The 15,368-nt window shown below is 38.5% G+C and overlaps 1 protein-coding gene across 1 annotated transcript in view; it reads left to right on the top strand.

The window, feature by feature from the left end:
- The window catches only part of DST (dystonin), a gene marked incomplete at its 3' end in the record, with an annotated part of 320,121 nt that overhangs the window by 293,238 nt on the left and 11,515 nt on the right, over nt 1-15,368 (top strand). Inside the window, exons 80-91 of the mRNA XM_081998014.1 lie at nt 266-435; nt 768-927; nt 2,371-2,565; nt 4,196-4,324; nt 9,026-9,169; nt 10,024-10,212; nt 10,999-11,128; nt 11,901-12,064; nt 12,400-12,562; nt 14,007-14,161; nt 14,324-14,398; nt 15,236-15,253. Of these exons, the coding sequence (XP_081854140.1) occupies nt 266-435; nt 768-927; nt 2,371-2,565; nt 4,196-4,324; nt 9,026-9,169; nt 10,024-10,212; nt 10,999-11,128; nt 11,901-12,064; nt 12,400-12,562; nt 14,007-14,161; nt 14,324-14,398; nt 15,236-15,253 (1,692 nt within the window). The remainder of the gene's footprint in view (nt 1-265; nt 436-767; nt 928-2,370; nt 2,566-4,195; nt 4,325-9,025; nt 9,170-10,023; nt 10,213-10,998; nt 11,129-11,900; nt 12,065-12,399; nt 12,563-14,006; nt 14,162-14,323; nt 14,399-15,235; nt 15,254-15,368) is intronic.

The following is a 15,368-nucleotide window of genomic DNA, read 5'->3' as shown; positions in this document are numbered from 1 at the left end:
AGGAGGGATTTGCCAGGAGTCGTTCCAGTAGGCATAGAGCTACATAACCAGAGGGACAAAAGTCAAGGACTCTGCTAGTGTCAAGGCCCATATAATTTCTGGTGCACCGTGGCACTAGCAGCCTAGATATTTTGCAGCAAGCTTAAAATTTTCTTGCAGCAGCATTTACATTTTCCATTGCAAACAATATGTCAAAGATAAATTAACTGTGGCTTGTAAGCAGTTAATGCTATATGAGTGTTTTCTTTTTCTTCTCTATATACAGGAATTCCAGAAATCTCTTGGTGCCAAACATTCTGTGTATGATACCACAAATAGGACTGGACGGTCCTTGAAAGAGAAAACTACCTTGGCTGATGACAATTTGAAACTTGATGATATGCTGAGTGAACTAAGGGATAAGTGGGATACAATTTGTGGAAAATCAGTGGAAAGGTAAATGAAAGCCAACCTAATTATTCAGCAGATAAGAAAAAGATCTAGGGGAATCCTTTTGGCTTCTGTTTTGGTTTCTGTTGTGTAAAAGTAAAACCAGAGTGGCTAGCTTGTTTGATAATGAAGAATGCCAACACAGTGAAATAATAGAAATGTATACTTCCCTGATGGTATGGAAGAGGACAGAGTGGGGGTGGGGATGTCACACTATTTAAAAAGGGAAACACTGATTTAAAGCTCTTAGTTGTTATCATTTTATGCTGTTATCATTAAAATGTATGAACAATTATTTTTATGTGCGTATATGTTCTTTTTCCACCCACCCCCCCCAGACAAAATAAACTGGAGGAAGCCCTGTTATTTTCAGGGCAATTTACTGATGCTCTGCAAGCTCTCATTGACTGGTTATACAAAATTGAACCTCAGCTAGCGGAAGATCAGCCAGTACATGGAGACATTGATTTAGTGATGAATCTGATCGACAATCACAAGGTAATTCCAAAAGTACTCTTTTTTTTTTAATGATTAGACTGCTCATAAGTGTAGCATTTCAGTGCTATCTTTATCTGGCTATTCTGTAATTTTTAGAAACATGGAATAGTTTTATAACACAAACTTGTCATCAACAATGGAAAATGCTATATAACATACATGGAAGAAAACAACTATTAATGACTCATTGACACCAGTTAGTGTTGCGATATTACGTTTAATGCTGCTATTCTGTGTATTTGTGAGTATCATGTCAAAAATCACAAGTGTGATTTATGAATACGTGTATATGGACAAGAGGTGGTAAGAATTATTTTACTGGAAATTTTTGGTGGAGGCAGGGCTTTTTATTTCGTACATCTGCTAACCAAATGTCCAATGCACTCGTCATGACTACAGCAGCCTTTCAAACCTGTTGAGCTGCTGTATGTTAATGGCGAAAAGTAGTTGCAATGCTTAAGTTATGTATGGGGGTATACAACTAGGATATGGCCCAGGAAGCCTACACTGGTAAGCTGCAGTATTTTGTTACTGAAGTGTTTTTGGAGATGGGAGCAAGTAGGAGATGTAGGACCGTGCCTCTGAATACCAGTTTTGTAGTTCAGTATGTCGGGAGAAGTGGCTGTTGAAGTTACTAGCAAATTGCACCTACACACAGTTCAGAGCTCTGGAGCCTGGGAGGTTTACGAGGGGAAGGTCCCCCAGTTTATCCACCAGTGACTTCCAGTATCCAAAGACTGTTCAGTGAGGAGGAGATTTTGTCCCTCATGAAAAAAAGTATTTGGAAACATGGGTTATCTATAAAAATTGGCCTGAAATATATGCTGGGATTGCTTCTGAAATCCCAAGTAAGTCATAGTCAGTGGCACCATATACTGTAATTGTCATATCTTTTTTTAAGAGCTTCCTTTATGTAACTGGAGCTTGTTCCATCTGCAAACGTGAACATGCTGTCACATAAATATATGAATATATGGCAAGATCTACAGCCTTATAGTCAGACCCCCAGATGGAGTTTTATTTCTGTTTTTATGATTTCAAACATTCTCCTAGATTATTAGCGTTTTATCTGATCCTTTACTTGCCACAGCAATCTCGTGCATTAATCAGTGTGTCAGATCAATTGTTTTGATAAAGAGTGTAAAGCCAGCATGGTAAGGAGGCTAGATTCCCCATGCATTGCATCAGGAAAGGTTCTCAGGATCTGCCTGATATTTTCATACCTTATTCCAGTTTTGTTTTGTTTTATTAGGATAGGGTAGAGTGTAAATATCTTCATATGGAATCTAGTAAGCAGAACTTGTGTGTTTTCCATCACTTAGGTGGAGTTACTCTTGACTGAACTAAATCTGTATTTCCATTTCTTCTTATAACTAGTAGTTTTTTGTTACATAATTATGCCTTAATGAGTTAAACATTTCAAATATATTTGGTGGTGCCTAGGTTTTCCAGAAGGAGCTGGGAAAAAGAACGAGCAGTGTCCAGGCTCTGAAGCGCTCTGCAAGAGAGCTGATAGAAGGCAGTCGTGATGACTCTTCCTGGGTCAAAGTCCAAATGCAGGAGCTAAGTACTCGCTGGGAGACAGTTTGTGCCCTGTCGGTATCCAAGCAAACACGACTGGAACAGGCTCTTCGGCAGGTAGAGAAGTATTACTGATGCTATATGTACTTTATGAGAAGCAGTGAAAATACCTTGCTAGTTGCCAAAACTTTAATTTAATTTTCACTTAATTTCATTCAACTTAATTTAGCTTCATTAGGACTAGAGGAAATGGCCTCAAGTTGTGGTGGGGGAGGTTTAGATTGGATATTAGAAAAAATTTCTTTTACTGAAAGAGTGGTCAAACATTGGAACAGGCTGCCCAGGGAAGTGGTAGAGTCACCATCACCAAAGGTGTTAAAAAAACATTTAGATGTGGCATGTAGATTCTTTTCTTGAATATTGCACATGATTTAATGAATTCTACTATCTCAGACAGAGAGGTTTCTGTCACTTGCCATCCTCTCTAGGACTGAGAGGTGTAGTGGGTTAATGCACTGCATTAGTTAATGAGAAGCATCCCATCTCCTCTCTTATAAATGTGTCTGTATCGCTGGACATGGTTTAGTGGGCATGGTGGTGTTGGGTTGATGGTTGGACTTAAAAGATCTTAAAGGTCTTTTCCAACCTTAACGATTCTATGATTTGAAAATACTCGTTTTCTTGCTCATGTGTGGCTTACCTTGCCTCTGTCCCTTTACCACAGCACATAATATATGCTGAAGCACTATTTATTACTGTTACTATTAGCCTATACGACAAATGTAAAGCAAATGTTTCAAATTACCATCTAAGGAAGTTACAGTCAAATGTGAAGGGTGATTAAGAACTATGCCCCCTTCACAGGAAGCTGGAGATTGCCGTCATATTTATGCCCTTTGTGCCTTATTGAAAAGAAGTAAATTTGTGTACTGAAAGCTTGTGTACATTGGCACAATTACAGTGCACAGTGGTTTACATTGCAGAAAAAAATGGAGTTGTGCTGACTACACTTAGGAGCTGGAACAGTCTGTGTATGTCAATATTGGCTAGTACTAATCCCAAACAAATAGCTCTATCTGTATTGTTTCCAAACCTGAGATAATAGGGATGTACAGCTCTTGTGAATATATACTAGCTTGGGTTGGTGCTAGGATGGGGCTCCTGCAATGGTGATGCATCCGCTGTGTAGAAAATTCCTGCCCCGCGTTTCCCAGGGTGCTGTGTTTGTCCAGCTCTCCAGTCTTGCAGCAGGCACAATCCTGAGCTACGTCAAACACTAATTGTGTTTGAATATGGCTCTGCCCAAAGGTGGAACTTTCTTGTTTTCACCAGACATAAAAGGGTCAGTCACCAACAGGCTGTCAGTTAATTTTGCTTAACTGGCGATTTAGGCTATGCAGAAAATACAATTCTCATCTCTCCAGCTGGTCTGTGAAAGCACCTCCCGTGTAATTTGTCAGTGTAAAGGCATGACATTCTCAACTGAGCTGCAAATACGCTATAAATCAGATGTCTAAAAGCATGAACAGGCTTTTAGGCTTCCTATAATTTTTGGGAAGCATGAGATATTTCTACAGTTATGAAAATGTAGTACTGTATATCATTGACTTTTTAATGGAAAGTTAATGTGCCAGTACTGCTGCATGATTAATGACTCCAAATGGGGGCTCAGTCTCCTTGTGTAAGCTGCAGCGTGTCTGTCAGATTCCCTCATGAGTGACCGTGACTACTTCTTGTATTTTAACAGGCAGAAGAATTCCACTCTGTTGTCCATGTCCTTTTGGAGTGGCTGGCAGAGGCAGAGCAGGCTCTTCGTTTCCACGGGGTCCTTCCAGATGACGAAGAGGCCTTGCGTACACTGATAGACCAGCACAGAGTAAGCAAGAAAAGGAAGAGGGTCCTCTTCATTCTAATAGATCTGTTAGAGGGTAAAATAAAGGAAATATATCAGCATATATCCAGCCATCCAATGGTTTTTTTTTGCAAACATTGGAAAAACTTTTTTTTTTTTCTATAGAGAAGCTAGCAATTGAATGGAGTTGCCACTTTACTGCCCATACTGGCGTTGGGCTGTTGTTTGAGTCATCTTGGCTTACTGAGAAAGTAAAGGGCCTTTAGAAAATTGCTGTAAACATTTGGAGACAAATGCAAACCCCTCTGTGGAATATATGCTGCCTGACAATTATAACACAGACTGCTACAGTAACAAAAGTATATCTGTCATCTTAGCACCATTGAGCAAAACAGCATATACTTCTCTTTCAAGGTCATTTGTAAATGTCAGCAGAATGATGTTACCATCCATTAACCTTCTGTCATGATGAAACAGCATGCTGTCATGCTTCACATGCATTAGGTACTGAAATATTGCAGTGCCATAGGTACTGCAAATACTAGATTATAGACCATTGAACTAACTTTGTGGTAATGAAATGGGAAAATGGCTAAGTAAGGAGCATAGAGGTCATATTTTCACTCTCCAAGCAGGAGGCTACAAACGTGTATGTTTAAGCCCATGCAAAACTCTTCTTCTAAGTGCAATAGTAATAGTACCAAGAATGTAGTGTAAAAATGAAATTGCCCACAATGTTATAGAACAAATTATGAGAGTAATGGATTTGTTCATCATTGTTCTGAAGAGATTTGTAATAAAACTTACAAAATGGAAAGTGGAAAAGCATACTGTTTAAATTGAATTTGGTAATACTATTACACAGAGGAGCGTGTGCATGATATGACTATCCAATGGTTTTTAATGAGGGAGTTTTCAAGGTACTCAAACTGCAATGTTTTGATGAAGTTTCCAGATTTAATTTAGGGCCCTGGAGACTGGGCACTATTCTCTAGCTGGCAAATGTATGTATACATCAGTGTATGCTGACTGATGTTGGCATTAGCAACCTGCTGTCTCCTATGCAATGAAATTGGTCTTTTAGCTGCCTTTCAACATGTGCTTTGTCAGTTCGCTTCTATTTAATTTTTTGGTCTTCTGAATTCAGAGGAAAGAACTGTCTGAATGGAATCTTAGGTCTACTGAAATCATTAGGAAAAAATCTTAAATTTCTCCCTCTGCAATGTAGATTGATTAACACAATATTTCTGTACAAAAGCTCAAAATTGTGCTGCCAAAGCTGAAGCATAACTTGGAACCTCAAACCAAAGCAAAGTTTGTCTCTAAGAAACACTGTCCAGCTGGGGAGAATAATCACTAGCACAACAACCACCAACCTCAGTGTTAGATGTGGCCCTACTATACTTAAAATTTTTTAGTAGACTTTAGAAGATGTTCTCCCAACCAAGTTTTCTTCTTAAAGGCCAAATAATAAAAATACAGAAATTGTCAAGCTAAGAAAGATTGTGGTACTGCTGCTTTACCACTCAATAAGCACATGCAGCAAAATCTTCCTTGAATGAGTGGTCTCTCCTCTTAAGCTTACAACACTAGCGTTCAAGAAGAAAAAAAAAGAAAATAAGGGAAAATGTAAAATATGGTATTAAAACACCATGTCTGTTTTAAAATGCTGTAATATTAATATAAAAAATGTGTGACATTATTTACATAAATATGAAATGGATCTTCCTTTTATCGCTGTGATTCTTGTAAAACAGTTTTAATGCAATTTCATCCAGGTACAGGTTGAAAGATTTCTTCAGGACAATATTTTATCCAAATGGTCCATCTTTATGCCCATTACTGGTTTTCTTTTCTTGAATACTGCACATGATTTAATGAATCCTGCTATCTCAGGCAGAGAAGTTTCTGTCACTCGCCATCCTCTCTAGGGACTGACAGATGTCGTGGGTCCCATCTCCTCTCTTGTAAATGTGTCTGTGTCACTGGACTGCCACAGAATTCAATACAATTAGTATCCTTTACTGCAGGAGAGCTTAATACACTGTATGTGGTGTTTCATCGATTTAGATTTTGAGATATTCTAGTACAGTTGTGCAGGGAAAGCAATGTTGTTATTGCCCGTTTTCCTCCTGGCCCTGGCTTACTTTGGTAATTTCTCGCTACAACCCACCTCAACTTTTCCAAAATTATTTTGAACTGAAATATTGTAAGAACTCACGCATCACCAGGTGACCCGCCTAGTGGATGAGGGAAAGGCTGTGGACGTTGTCTACCTGGACTTTAGTAAAGCCTTTGACAGCGTCTCCCACAGCATTCTCCTGGAGAAACTGGCGGCTTGTGGCTTAGACAGGTTTACTCTTTGCTGGGCGAGGAACTGGCTGGATGGCCGAGCCCAGAGAGTTGTGGTGAACGGCGTTAAATCCGGCTGGCGGCCGGTCACAAGCGGTGGTCCCCAGGGCTCGGTTCTGGGGCCGGTCTTGTTCAATATCTTTATAGATGACCTGGATGAGGGAATCGAGTGCTCCCTCAGTAAGTTTGCAGATGACACCAAGTTGGGTGGGAGTGTTGATCTGCTGGAGGGTAGGAGGGCTCTGCAGAGGGATCTGGACAAGCTGGATGGATGGGCAGAGGTCAACTGTATGAGTTTTAATAAGGCCAAGTGCAGGGTCCTGCACTTCAGCCACAAGAATCCCATGCAACGCTACAGGCTTTGGGAGGAGTGGCTGGAGAGCTGCCCGGCGGAAAGGGACCTGGGGGTGCTGGTTGGCAGCCGGCTGAACATGAGCCAGCAGTGTGCCCAGGTGGCCAAGAAGGCCAACAGCGTCCTGGCCTGTATCAGAACTGCTGTGGCCAGCAGGAGTAGGGAAGGGATTGTGCCCCTGTACTCGGCACTGGTGAGGCCGCACCTTGAATCCTGTGTTCAGTTTTGGGCCCCTCACTACAAGAAGGATGTTGAGGTGCTGGGGTGTGTCCAGAGAAGGGCAACGAAGCTGGTGAGGGGGCTGGAGCACAAGTCTTCTGAGGAGCAGCTGAGGGAACTGGGGTTGTTTAGTCTGGAGAAGAGGAGGCTGAGGGGAGACCTTATCGCTCTCTACAACTACCTGAAAGGGGGTTGTGGTGACGTGGGTGTTGGTCTCTTCTCCCAAGTAACTAGTGATAGGACGAGAGGAAATGGCCTCAAGTTGCGCCAGGAGAGGTTTAGATGGGATTTTAGGAAAAATTTCTTCACCGAGAGAGTGGTCAAGCATTGGAACAGGCTGCCCAAGGGAGGTGGTGGAGTCGCCATCTCTGGAAGTGTTCAAAAAACATGTGGATGTGGCGCTTCAGGACATGGTTTAGGGGACATGGTGGCGTTGGGTTGATGGTTGGACTTGATGATCTTGAAGGTCCTTTCCAACCTTAATGATTCTGTGGTTCTGTGATTTTTATGAGAGATGGGCTGCTACTATGACTGGGTCTTAAACTCTGATATTAGTTTAAGCTTCTATCAAAATTAGTTAGTAGTGAATCTCTTTAAATATACAGCCTACCTATTCCAGGCTTTTCAAACAAGATAGAAGATTTTTTTTTTTTTTTTACACTTTTATTTCACAGTGGCTTCACGTTTAATTTGTAAAGGCACAGGATAATGTCATTATGAGTTGTTGTAGAATCTGTTTTTACAACATTTAGGTGATTTTGAATTTTCTAAGATCTGACCTGCCTGATGTTTAATTTCTGGAATCCAAAATAGCCCTTCTTGGATGCGGAGAGAAAGAGTTAAACTTCAGAGACATGGTTCCATTTTGTAGCCCAATTAAAGACAATAAAATTCCACTAGACACTGAGAGATGTCAGCAGTTCCAGTTAAGGGTGCTTACAAAGACACACAGACTTACACAACATTTAGACATAAGAAAATAGGCAGAATAGTAAAACCATTGTAGTAACAATAATAAAATAAATAAAAAAAAGTAGTGCAAACTATAGAAGGGATGGGAAGAGTCCTTTAGTTTTGTTGTGTTCTCTGTTCCAACCCTAGTTCTGGTCTTTGCCACCCTTTCCTGTGCTGGACTCACTAGGAGCATCAGTGGCTGTGAGCTTGGATGTCTAAAACTGTAAACATCCTTTTTCTTTTACAAGATTTTTCCCACATGGCAGCTCCTCTGAAAACAGCTGGTTAATTAGTAGTCTCTGTCCCTGTTCTTGCTGTCTCTCTCCCCCTCAGCTGCTGAGTTTTCACATTTGTGTTAGTTTAGTAACTCCTGAAGTCCTCTGTCATCTTGTCTGAGCATGTAATTATAGCTGGACATTTCCAGCCTCTCTTAGGAGCTCGATAGTTTATTACGAAGAATTACTGTAACTGACAGAAAAACTGACAAAAAAGTTACCTGATATGTTGCCAACAATGATTCTAACCATCATGTAGTTGATCTACAACACTTCTAAAATGCTGTAATTTTCGTTCTTTTTTTAATAAGAACATGTGTCTTTCAAGTATTTACAGTGTGATGGGCTTTTCAGGAGTGGCAAGCTGGGGTAAAAAATTTTAGAGCTTTATTTAGTACTTTATGTGGAATAGCCTTTTTAAACATTTTAAACTTTTCTTGGAGAAATAAAACTTGCCTCTTGCAAGTTGAATCTGTTTGAGCGATCGAGAGGCTTGTGACCTTCCAGGTTATGCACTCAGGTTTCTCTTGCAAATTTTGTCAACGTCTAATTGGATTGTTACCTCTGATTTAGGAATTTATGAAGAAACTGGAAGAGAAAAAGGCAGAACTGAATAAAGCAACAGGTATGGGAGAAGCTATCCTAGCTATCTGCCACCCAGACTCCATCACCACCATTAAGCACTGGATAACAATCATCAGAGCCAGGTTTGAAGAGGTCAGTATATGTCAAGCCATCTTCATTGCAATAGTCCATCTTTGGTTGGAACCTAGCTGACAACTAACATGATAGTTACACTGGGAGGAAATGATCCAGCTGTTGAGAACTAAACATTTAAAATACTGGCAGTGATGGATGTGAATACCATGCTTCCCTAGATTTTGTTTTAAAACTTAGAGATTTAAGAACTAAAGCAGATGGTCAAGCTTCTTTGTATGTATTAAAGGAAATACTGTCTGACACTTCCCATGTGAAGAAAGCCAATAGTTTCTAAGGAGAAACTTAAAAGTTACAAAGGAAAGAAAATACAGGGCAAGCTTGAAGCATTTTCTGATTGCATTAGGGAGGATTTGAGTCCAACATATTCTTGATCTAGAAGATTTTCAAATTATTTAAGTGGCTACAAGTAGGTCTCAGGGTGTACCATGCTGTCAGCTTCTAAGGTGGTATTTTCTGTGTATATTAAGTTTCAAGAAAAACAAAATACCAGTCTTTGCAAAGTATGGCTTCAGGAGTGCCCAAGAGGAAGAAGGATACCAAATCCTGTGTGATTCACTAACTCGTACATATTGTTTGATAAAGTTGTTAATATGTTGCCGGAATGTTCTATTTACTGCATTTAACAGCACCTAATCCTGAATATCAGTGGAAAAGAATGCGTTTTTTTTTTTAACTGAGAATTCTGGTTACCTAGCACCTTTAGTTATCAGCCGCTACATCTAGCACCTTTGATAATCGAACATCAGTAGGCCTGGGAGGAAGCTCTGGGTTTATAGTTAGCAGGGCAATTTTAAATACATTTTAAAGAATTTCATATGTGCACATACTCATGCCTTGGTTCTTTTATCAAGGTCTTAGCATGGGCTAAACAACATCAGCAGAGACTGGCAGGAGCTCTGGCTGGACTTATTGCTAACCAGGAATTGCTGGAAGCCTTGCTGGCCTGGTTGCAGTGGGCAGAGACTACACTTACTGAAAAAGATAAAGAGGTTATCCCCCAGGAGATTGAGGAAGTTAAAGCACTTATAGCTGAACATCAGGTAAGGCGTGTTAAATGACTCATGTCCTACACATTCCACAAATGGTGCTCACATCTCAGCTAGGCTTATAATCAAGTGTGAATCTCCTTAGCTATTTTCCTCCAAATAATTGAATCCCTTTCCAGATACTCAGTTGTGTGTTTTGTATGTGTATGATGTCCTTGTAGTTTATTCAACACAGAGGTAAAAAACCCAACCAAACAAAAACTGAGTGCTACGTTGTTCTAAAAGCAAGCCTGCAATTCCCCATAGGAAAAAGGATAATTGTAATAACTTAAAAAAAACCCCACATGAAATATATGATAGTGCTGCTGCCTCAGAACTAGGGTTGCACTGTGGTTTTACTGATTGGATTTCAAAAATAAGTTTATGAAGTGCCAAAGGGAGCTGCTGGTGCAGTGAATGCTCGTAGGTTTATCCCAGCTTATTCACCAGAGCACTCTCACTTCTATGAACTGCAGTCTGGACAGCAAGGAACACCTGAGTACACAGAGTCAAAATTCTGTTGTACAGCACCTCACCATTCATAGTTAATAAAGGAGTTTGACAGACTGATTTTTAGATTTAGCCTTCCTTTAACATCTAGGCCATAATGGTCTTAAAAGCTTATACTGCTCATTTTTCTTACCTATAAAACCTTTATCTGTGTCTTTTTTGTGAGGCTGGCATTATAAGAGTATTTATGTGCTATTCTTGTAACTTTGGTGTTTTGCTATTGTACGTGTTTTTCATTTCTGTGGTCACTTTTGTGTATTGTTAATTAAAACCACCTCTATCTGATTGCAGACATTCATGGAGGAAATGACCAGAAAACAACCTGATGTGGATAAAGTTACAAAGACCTATAAAAGAAAGGCACTTGAACCCACTCCAGTACAATCTCATATTCCTGTGCTTGATAAGGGGAGAGCAGGAAGTAAGTAATGAAGTATTTTGGGACAGGTCGCACACACCATTGCTCTATCTATAAAGATTCCAGATTACTAATAATCCAGTAGGTTTGACTAGCTTCTAGTGAAACAGGGTGAAATTATCTTGGCTGATTTTTCCAATTATCTCTTATTTTTCATTGTGAGGATATTTCTCATAGCAGACTTGTATTTTTAAATTTGTTCTATACTTCTTTGAATACCTGTTTCTAAAGTGTACAGGCTTTCATGTGCTATTAAACTTCTAAGAGTGTGCACATGCTGAGTCTTTGCAAATCTACCATTATCTGAAAGTGCAAACAACTTTTACATAAAGACGTAGAGACAAAATATTGCTCTTACTGTCTATGAAATTATATGGCTCCAAGCAGAAAGTGTGTTCAGTGAAGTTGAATGGAAAGTGAATCATCAAGTGAGGAAATCGTTTTTTCTATTTTTGGATATACTTACCCATTGTATGTTATACTTACCCATACATGAAACCTGCTTCTAAAATGAGGTTGTTTACTTTGCAACTCTGAGAGATTTGCAAAGATTTTATTTAACTTGTGCAGCTTCACTAATGCATATACTTTAACCACCATGTTGTCCTTCCCCAGCAATGGTAAAAAAATAATCCCATCAGATGGAATCATATCAGGGTATGGGCTCATTATTTGGGACAGGAAGGGGTAGTTTAAGAAGGTCAAGTACCCTTCGTGTGAATGTTTGTTTTGTTTGAACTGGGTGAGACTTGCATATTTTACCATGTTTTAACAGGAAAGCGTTCCCCAACACCAGGCATATATCCGTCAGCAGCCCAGACGCAAATCGAAACCAAGAATCCACGGGTAAACCTCTTAGTCAGCAAATGGCAGCAAGTCTGGCTTCTCGCCTTGGAAAGAAGAAGAAAACTTAATGATGCTTTGGACAGACTTGAAGAGGTCAGAAAAGGACTGTACAGAATATGCATACTTTTTGCATAATTTTGTTTATCCTGGATTAAATTGTCAATACTGTAAATACTGTAAATAACTTCCATATGTGTTTGTATTATATTGTATGATACAGCTAACTGAAGACACTGTGATATACGTACTTTAACGTGCTTTAAAAGCTGTCATTCTCATTTTAACTGTGAGGAGAGTTAAGGTGTTTAAAATATTTATATATGTCCTCAAAGAACCAATTATTCAAAAGAATGCAGATGGTATCTTTCTCATTGATTTTTTTTTAGATTGATTTCAACTGAAAAAAGTTCTTTCTCTTTTTTATTAAGCTGAGAGAATTTGCCAACTTTGATTTTGATATTTGGAGGAAAAAATACATGCGATGGATGAACCATAAGAAGTCTCGTGTGATGGACTTCTTTAGGAGGATTGATAAAGATCAGGATGGAAAAATAACAAGGCAGGAATTTATTGATGGAATTCTTTCTTCAAGTAAGTTTTAAAATTAACTTAATGTTGAACTTCGAACAAACATCTCATGAAGTCTTACTGTCTGTATAGTGTACCCTATGTGGTTTATTGTGTTAGAAGGTCATAGATTTCCCTTTTGAAGTCATTAATTGTGATTAAATTAAACTATAATTACTGTACTTGAAAATATTTCTAGATTCTAGAAGCTCTTTCTAGTTCTTTCACATTGTGAACCAGATTACAAATGCCACCTTTATATTATTGGCTAATTAATAGTTTACTGGATTCCAATTGTCATTCCTACAGTACACTAACCACTTCAACAATTACTTTTCATTGATTAGTAAGAATAGTAAAACGTACCTTATAAAACCTATAGGTAAGTTTCAAAATCTGTTCATATGAGCATATGATTTTCATTAAAGAACTTGCATGGAATAGTTTCAATTCTAGAAGGAAACCATGTAATTTCTGAAACCACTGTTTCTATGAGCCATGACCATGTTCATATACCTGTATAATGAGGATCAAAATGTCAAGCAGTTGGAAGGCAGTTTTCCTAGCTTTCCTGATGGATTGGTATTCCTTAGGTATGCACAGTTGGTGGTAACGTAAGCCTTCCACATCATGTCTGTCTGTGTGTGATCCCTTTTCCCTTTAGCAGCTGACTCATAACAGATAAGGTTCTACTACTTAAAATAATCCTTTATCTTCAGATCATAGAGACTTTTGCTTTGAGCAGTGAAGATTCAGAATGAGACTGCTTTTAGCATCTCATGTTAAAGTTATTCAGTAGGAGAATATTGTAGTATGTTTATTTTTCCACTGCCTTAGGAAATGCAGTAATATAGTCACTATACGTGTGCATTGCTCTTTTGCATGAATTGACAGAAGTTGATGAAAAAACCCTCATACCACCAAGAGGTTAAACAGCTTACTCATTTAACTCTTGGTATCAACTTGTGACAACTGCTCAATACTCATGATTTAATCCCCACTCACCATCTTGAAATTTTCTTTGACTGTTCTGCTGCTGTGAACTTGATCTAAAGAAGGATTTCACGAAACACCATGCATGTTTCTGCAGTGGGAGGGCCTTGCATTTCAGATCTAATTAGCAGTGAAATTCTTGCTTGACCTTTCCTCACTAACAATTTATCTTGTTAATCTGTGGTATTTTATGCACTTTGAAGGTCAAAATGTTAAAAAAAAAAAACAACCCCACACATACATCTTACAGTTTAATCTGTGCCCTTGCATCTGTGTCTCTCTTCAAGCCATGCTGTGATACTCATTTTAATCCAATATCTAGGTAACATTGGAGATCTAGATTGTTTTTTCAGAAAGATTCCTTCATTCTCATTTTGAATGTCCTTGTTTTTTTGGTAAGCATTGCCGGTCACCTTGTGCCTAAAAACCTTTTATTATTTTTGATAAAGCTTTTGTTGTTGTCTTTGTCTTACAGAATTCCCAACAAGCCGACTTGAAATGAGTGCTGTTGCAGACATTTTTGATAGAGATGGTGATGGATACATTGACTATTACGAATTTGTAGCAGCTCTTCATCCAAACAAGGATGCATACAAGCCTCTCACAGATGCTGATAAAATTGAAGATGAGGTACATTCTCTGCTTTCTTAGGTTGCAGTCTATTCTACTGGGGTCATGTTCTCTAATAATTAATTTTATTTTCACTCCTACATAATTTGAAGTTTACGAGTTACACAAATATTTAGGAATATGATATTAGCAGTAAAGTAATCCAGTTGTGGTCTTTTGCAGGTTACAAGGCAGGTAGCTAAATGTAAATGTGCAAAACGGTTTCAAGTGGAACAGATTGGGGATAACAAGTACAGGGTAAGTCTTCTAAGGACCTTCTTCGTTCTTTCAGCTTAAAGATTCTTCATATGACATGGTTATGCAAGGAATTAGGCTATATTAATGTACAAGAATTTTACTTTAAGCTTGTCTAAATTTTATGGTTTTTTTTCTTGTTAGAACATACCAGCTAAAAATATGGGAAAATACTGCTGCTTTATTTATTTTCACTGAAACTACTGAAACTATTTCCAATGTATGGGAATTTTTAAAAGCTAACTGCATGCGTGCATACATACATACAACAGCTCCTTAAAAGCCAATCTTTTTGCCTGGTTTAACGTGTAGCTGATTTTCTATTTGTTTCATAAAAACAGTGATATTTTCCTGTGCTACTGTGTTGTACTTTAAAAATCTTTTACCAAAGTGTGTTCAGTCAATTTTATCCTGCCTTGTCATTTTTTTTTTGGAGCATGCTGTTCCTTCTGAAGAAGTACAAGAAATGTGTTAGACACTGCAGAAAAATTTTAGATGACAGAAAAATAAATACCATATTGTAGAGAAAGGTCTGCTACCCCTAGATTCAATAACAATTCAAGAACAATTTCAGATGAAATAATGCAATATTTGTCTAAGAGAGTTAAAGAGTTAAACACTTGTAGATGATTTTAAGACTACAGAGCAGCAATGGGAAGGAAACAAAGGCCTTGAATATTTTCCAATATTCAGTCTCTGGATGGCTAGCTACCTGCTCGTCTCCGAAGTAGATACTTTATTTAGAATGTCTAATGTGTTAGTTTGCATGTTTTCTAGAGTCACATAGAGAATTTCCTGTAAACTAATCGTGTCTTTCTTCCATTTTTCATTTCTTATCAGTTCTTCCTGGGAAATCAGGTATAAACCAGTGGAATGTGTTATGAAGTTTCTTTTTTCTTTTTTTCTTTTTTCTTTTCTTTTTTTCTAACACATAGTGATTTAAGCTTGCAATGGTCAGTCTTCTCGCCATCCT

Source organism: Phaethon aethereus (assembly GCF_964289735.1).
Source record: "Phaethon aethereus genome assembly, chromosome: 3".
Lineage (NCBI taxonomy): Eukaryota > Metazoa > Chordata > Aves > Phaethontiformes > Phaethontidae > Phaethon > Phaethon aethereus.
This window is presented reverse-complemented; position numbering and strand designations above follow the sequence as displayed.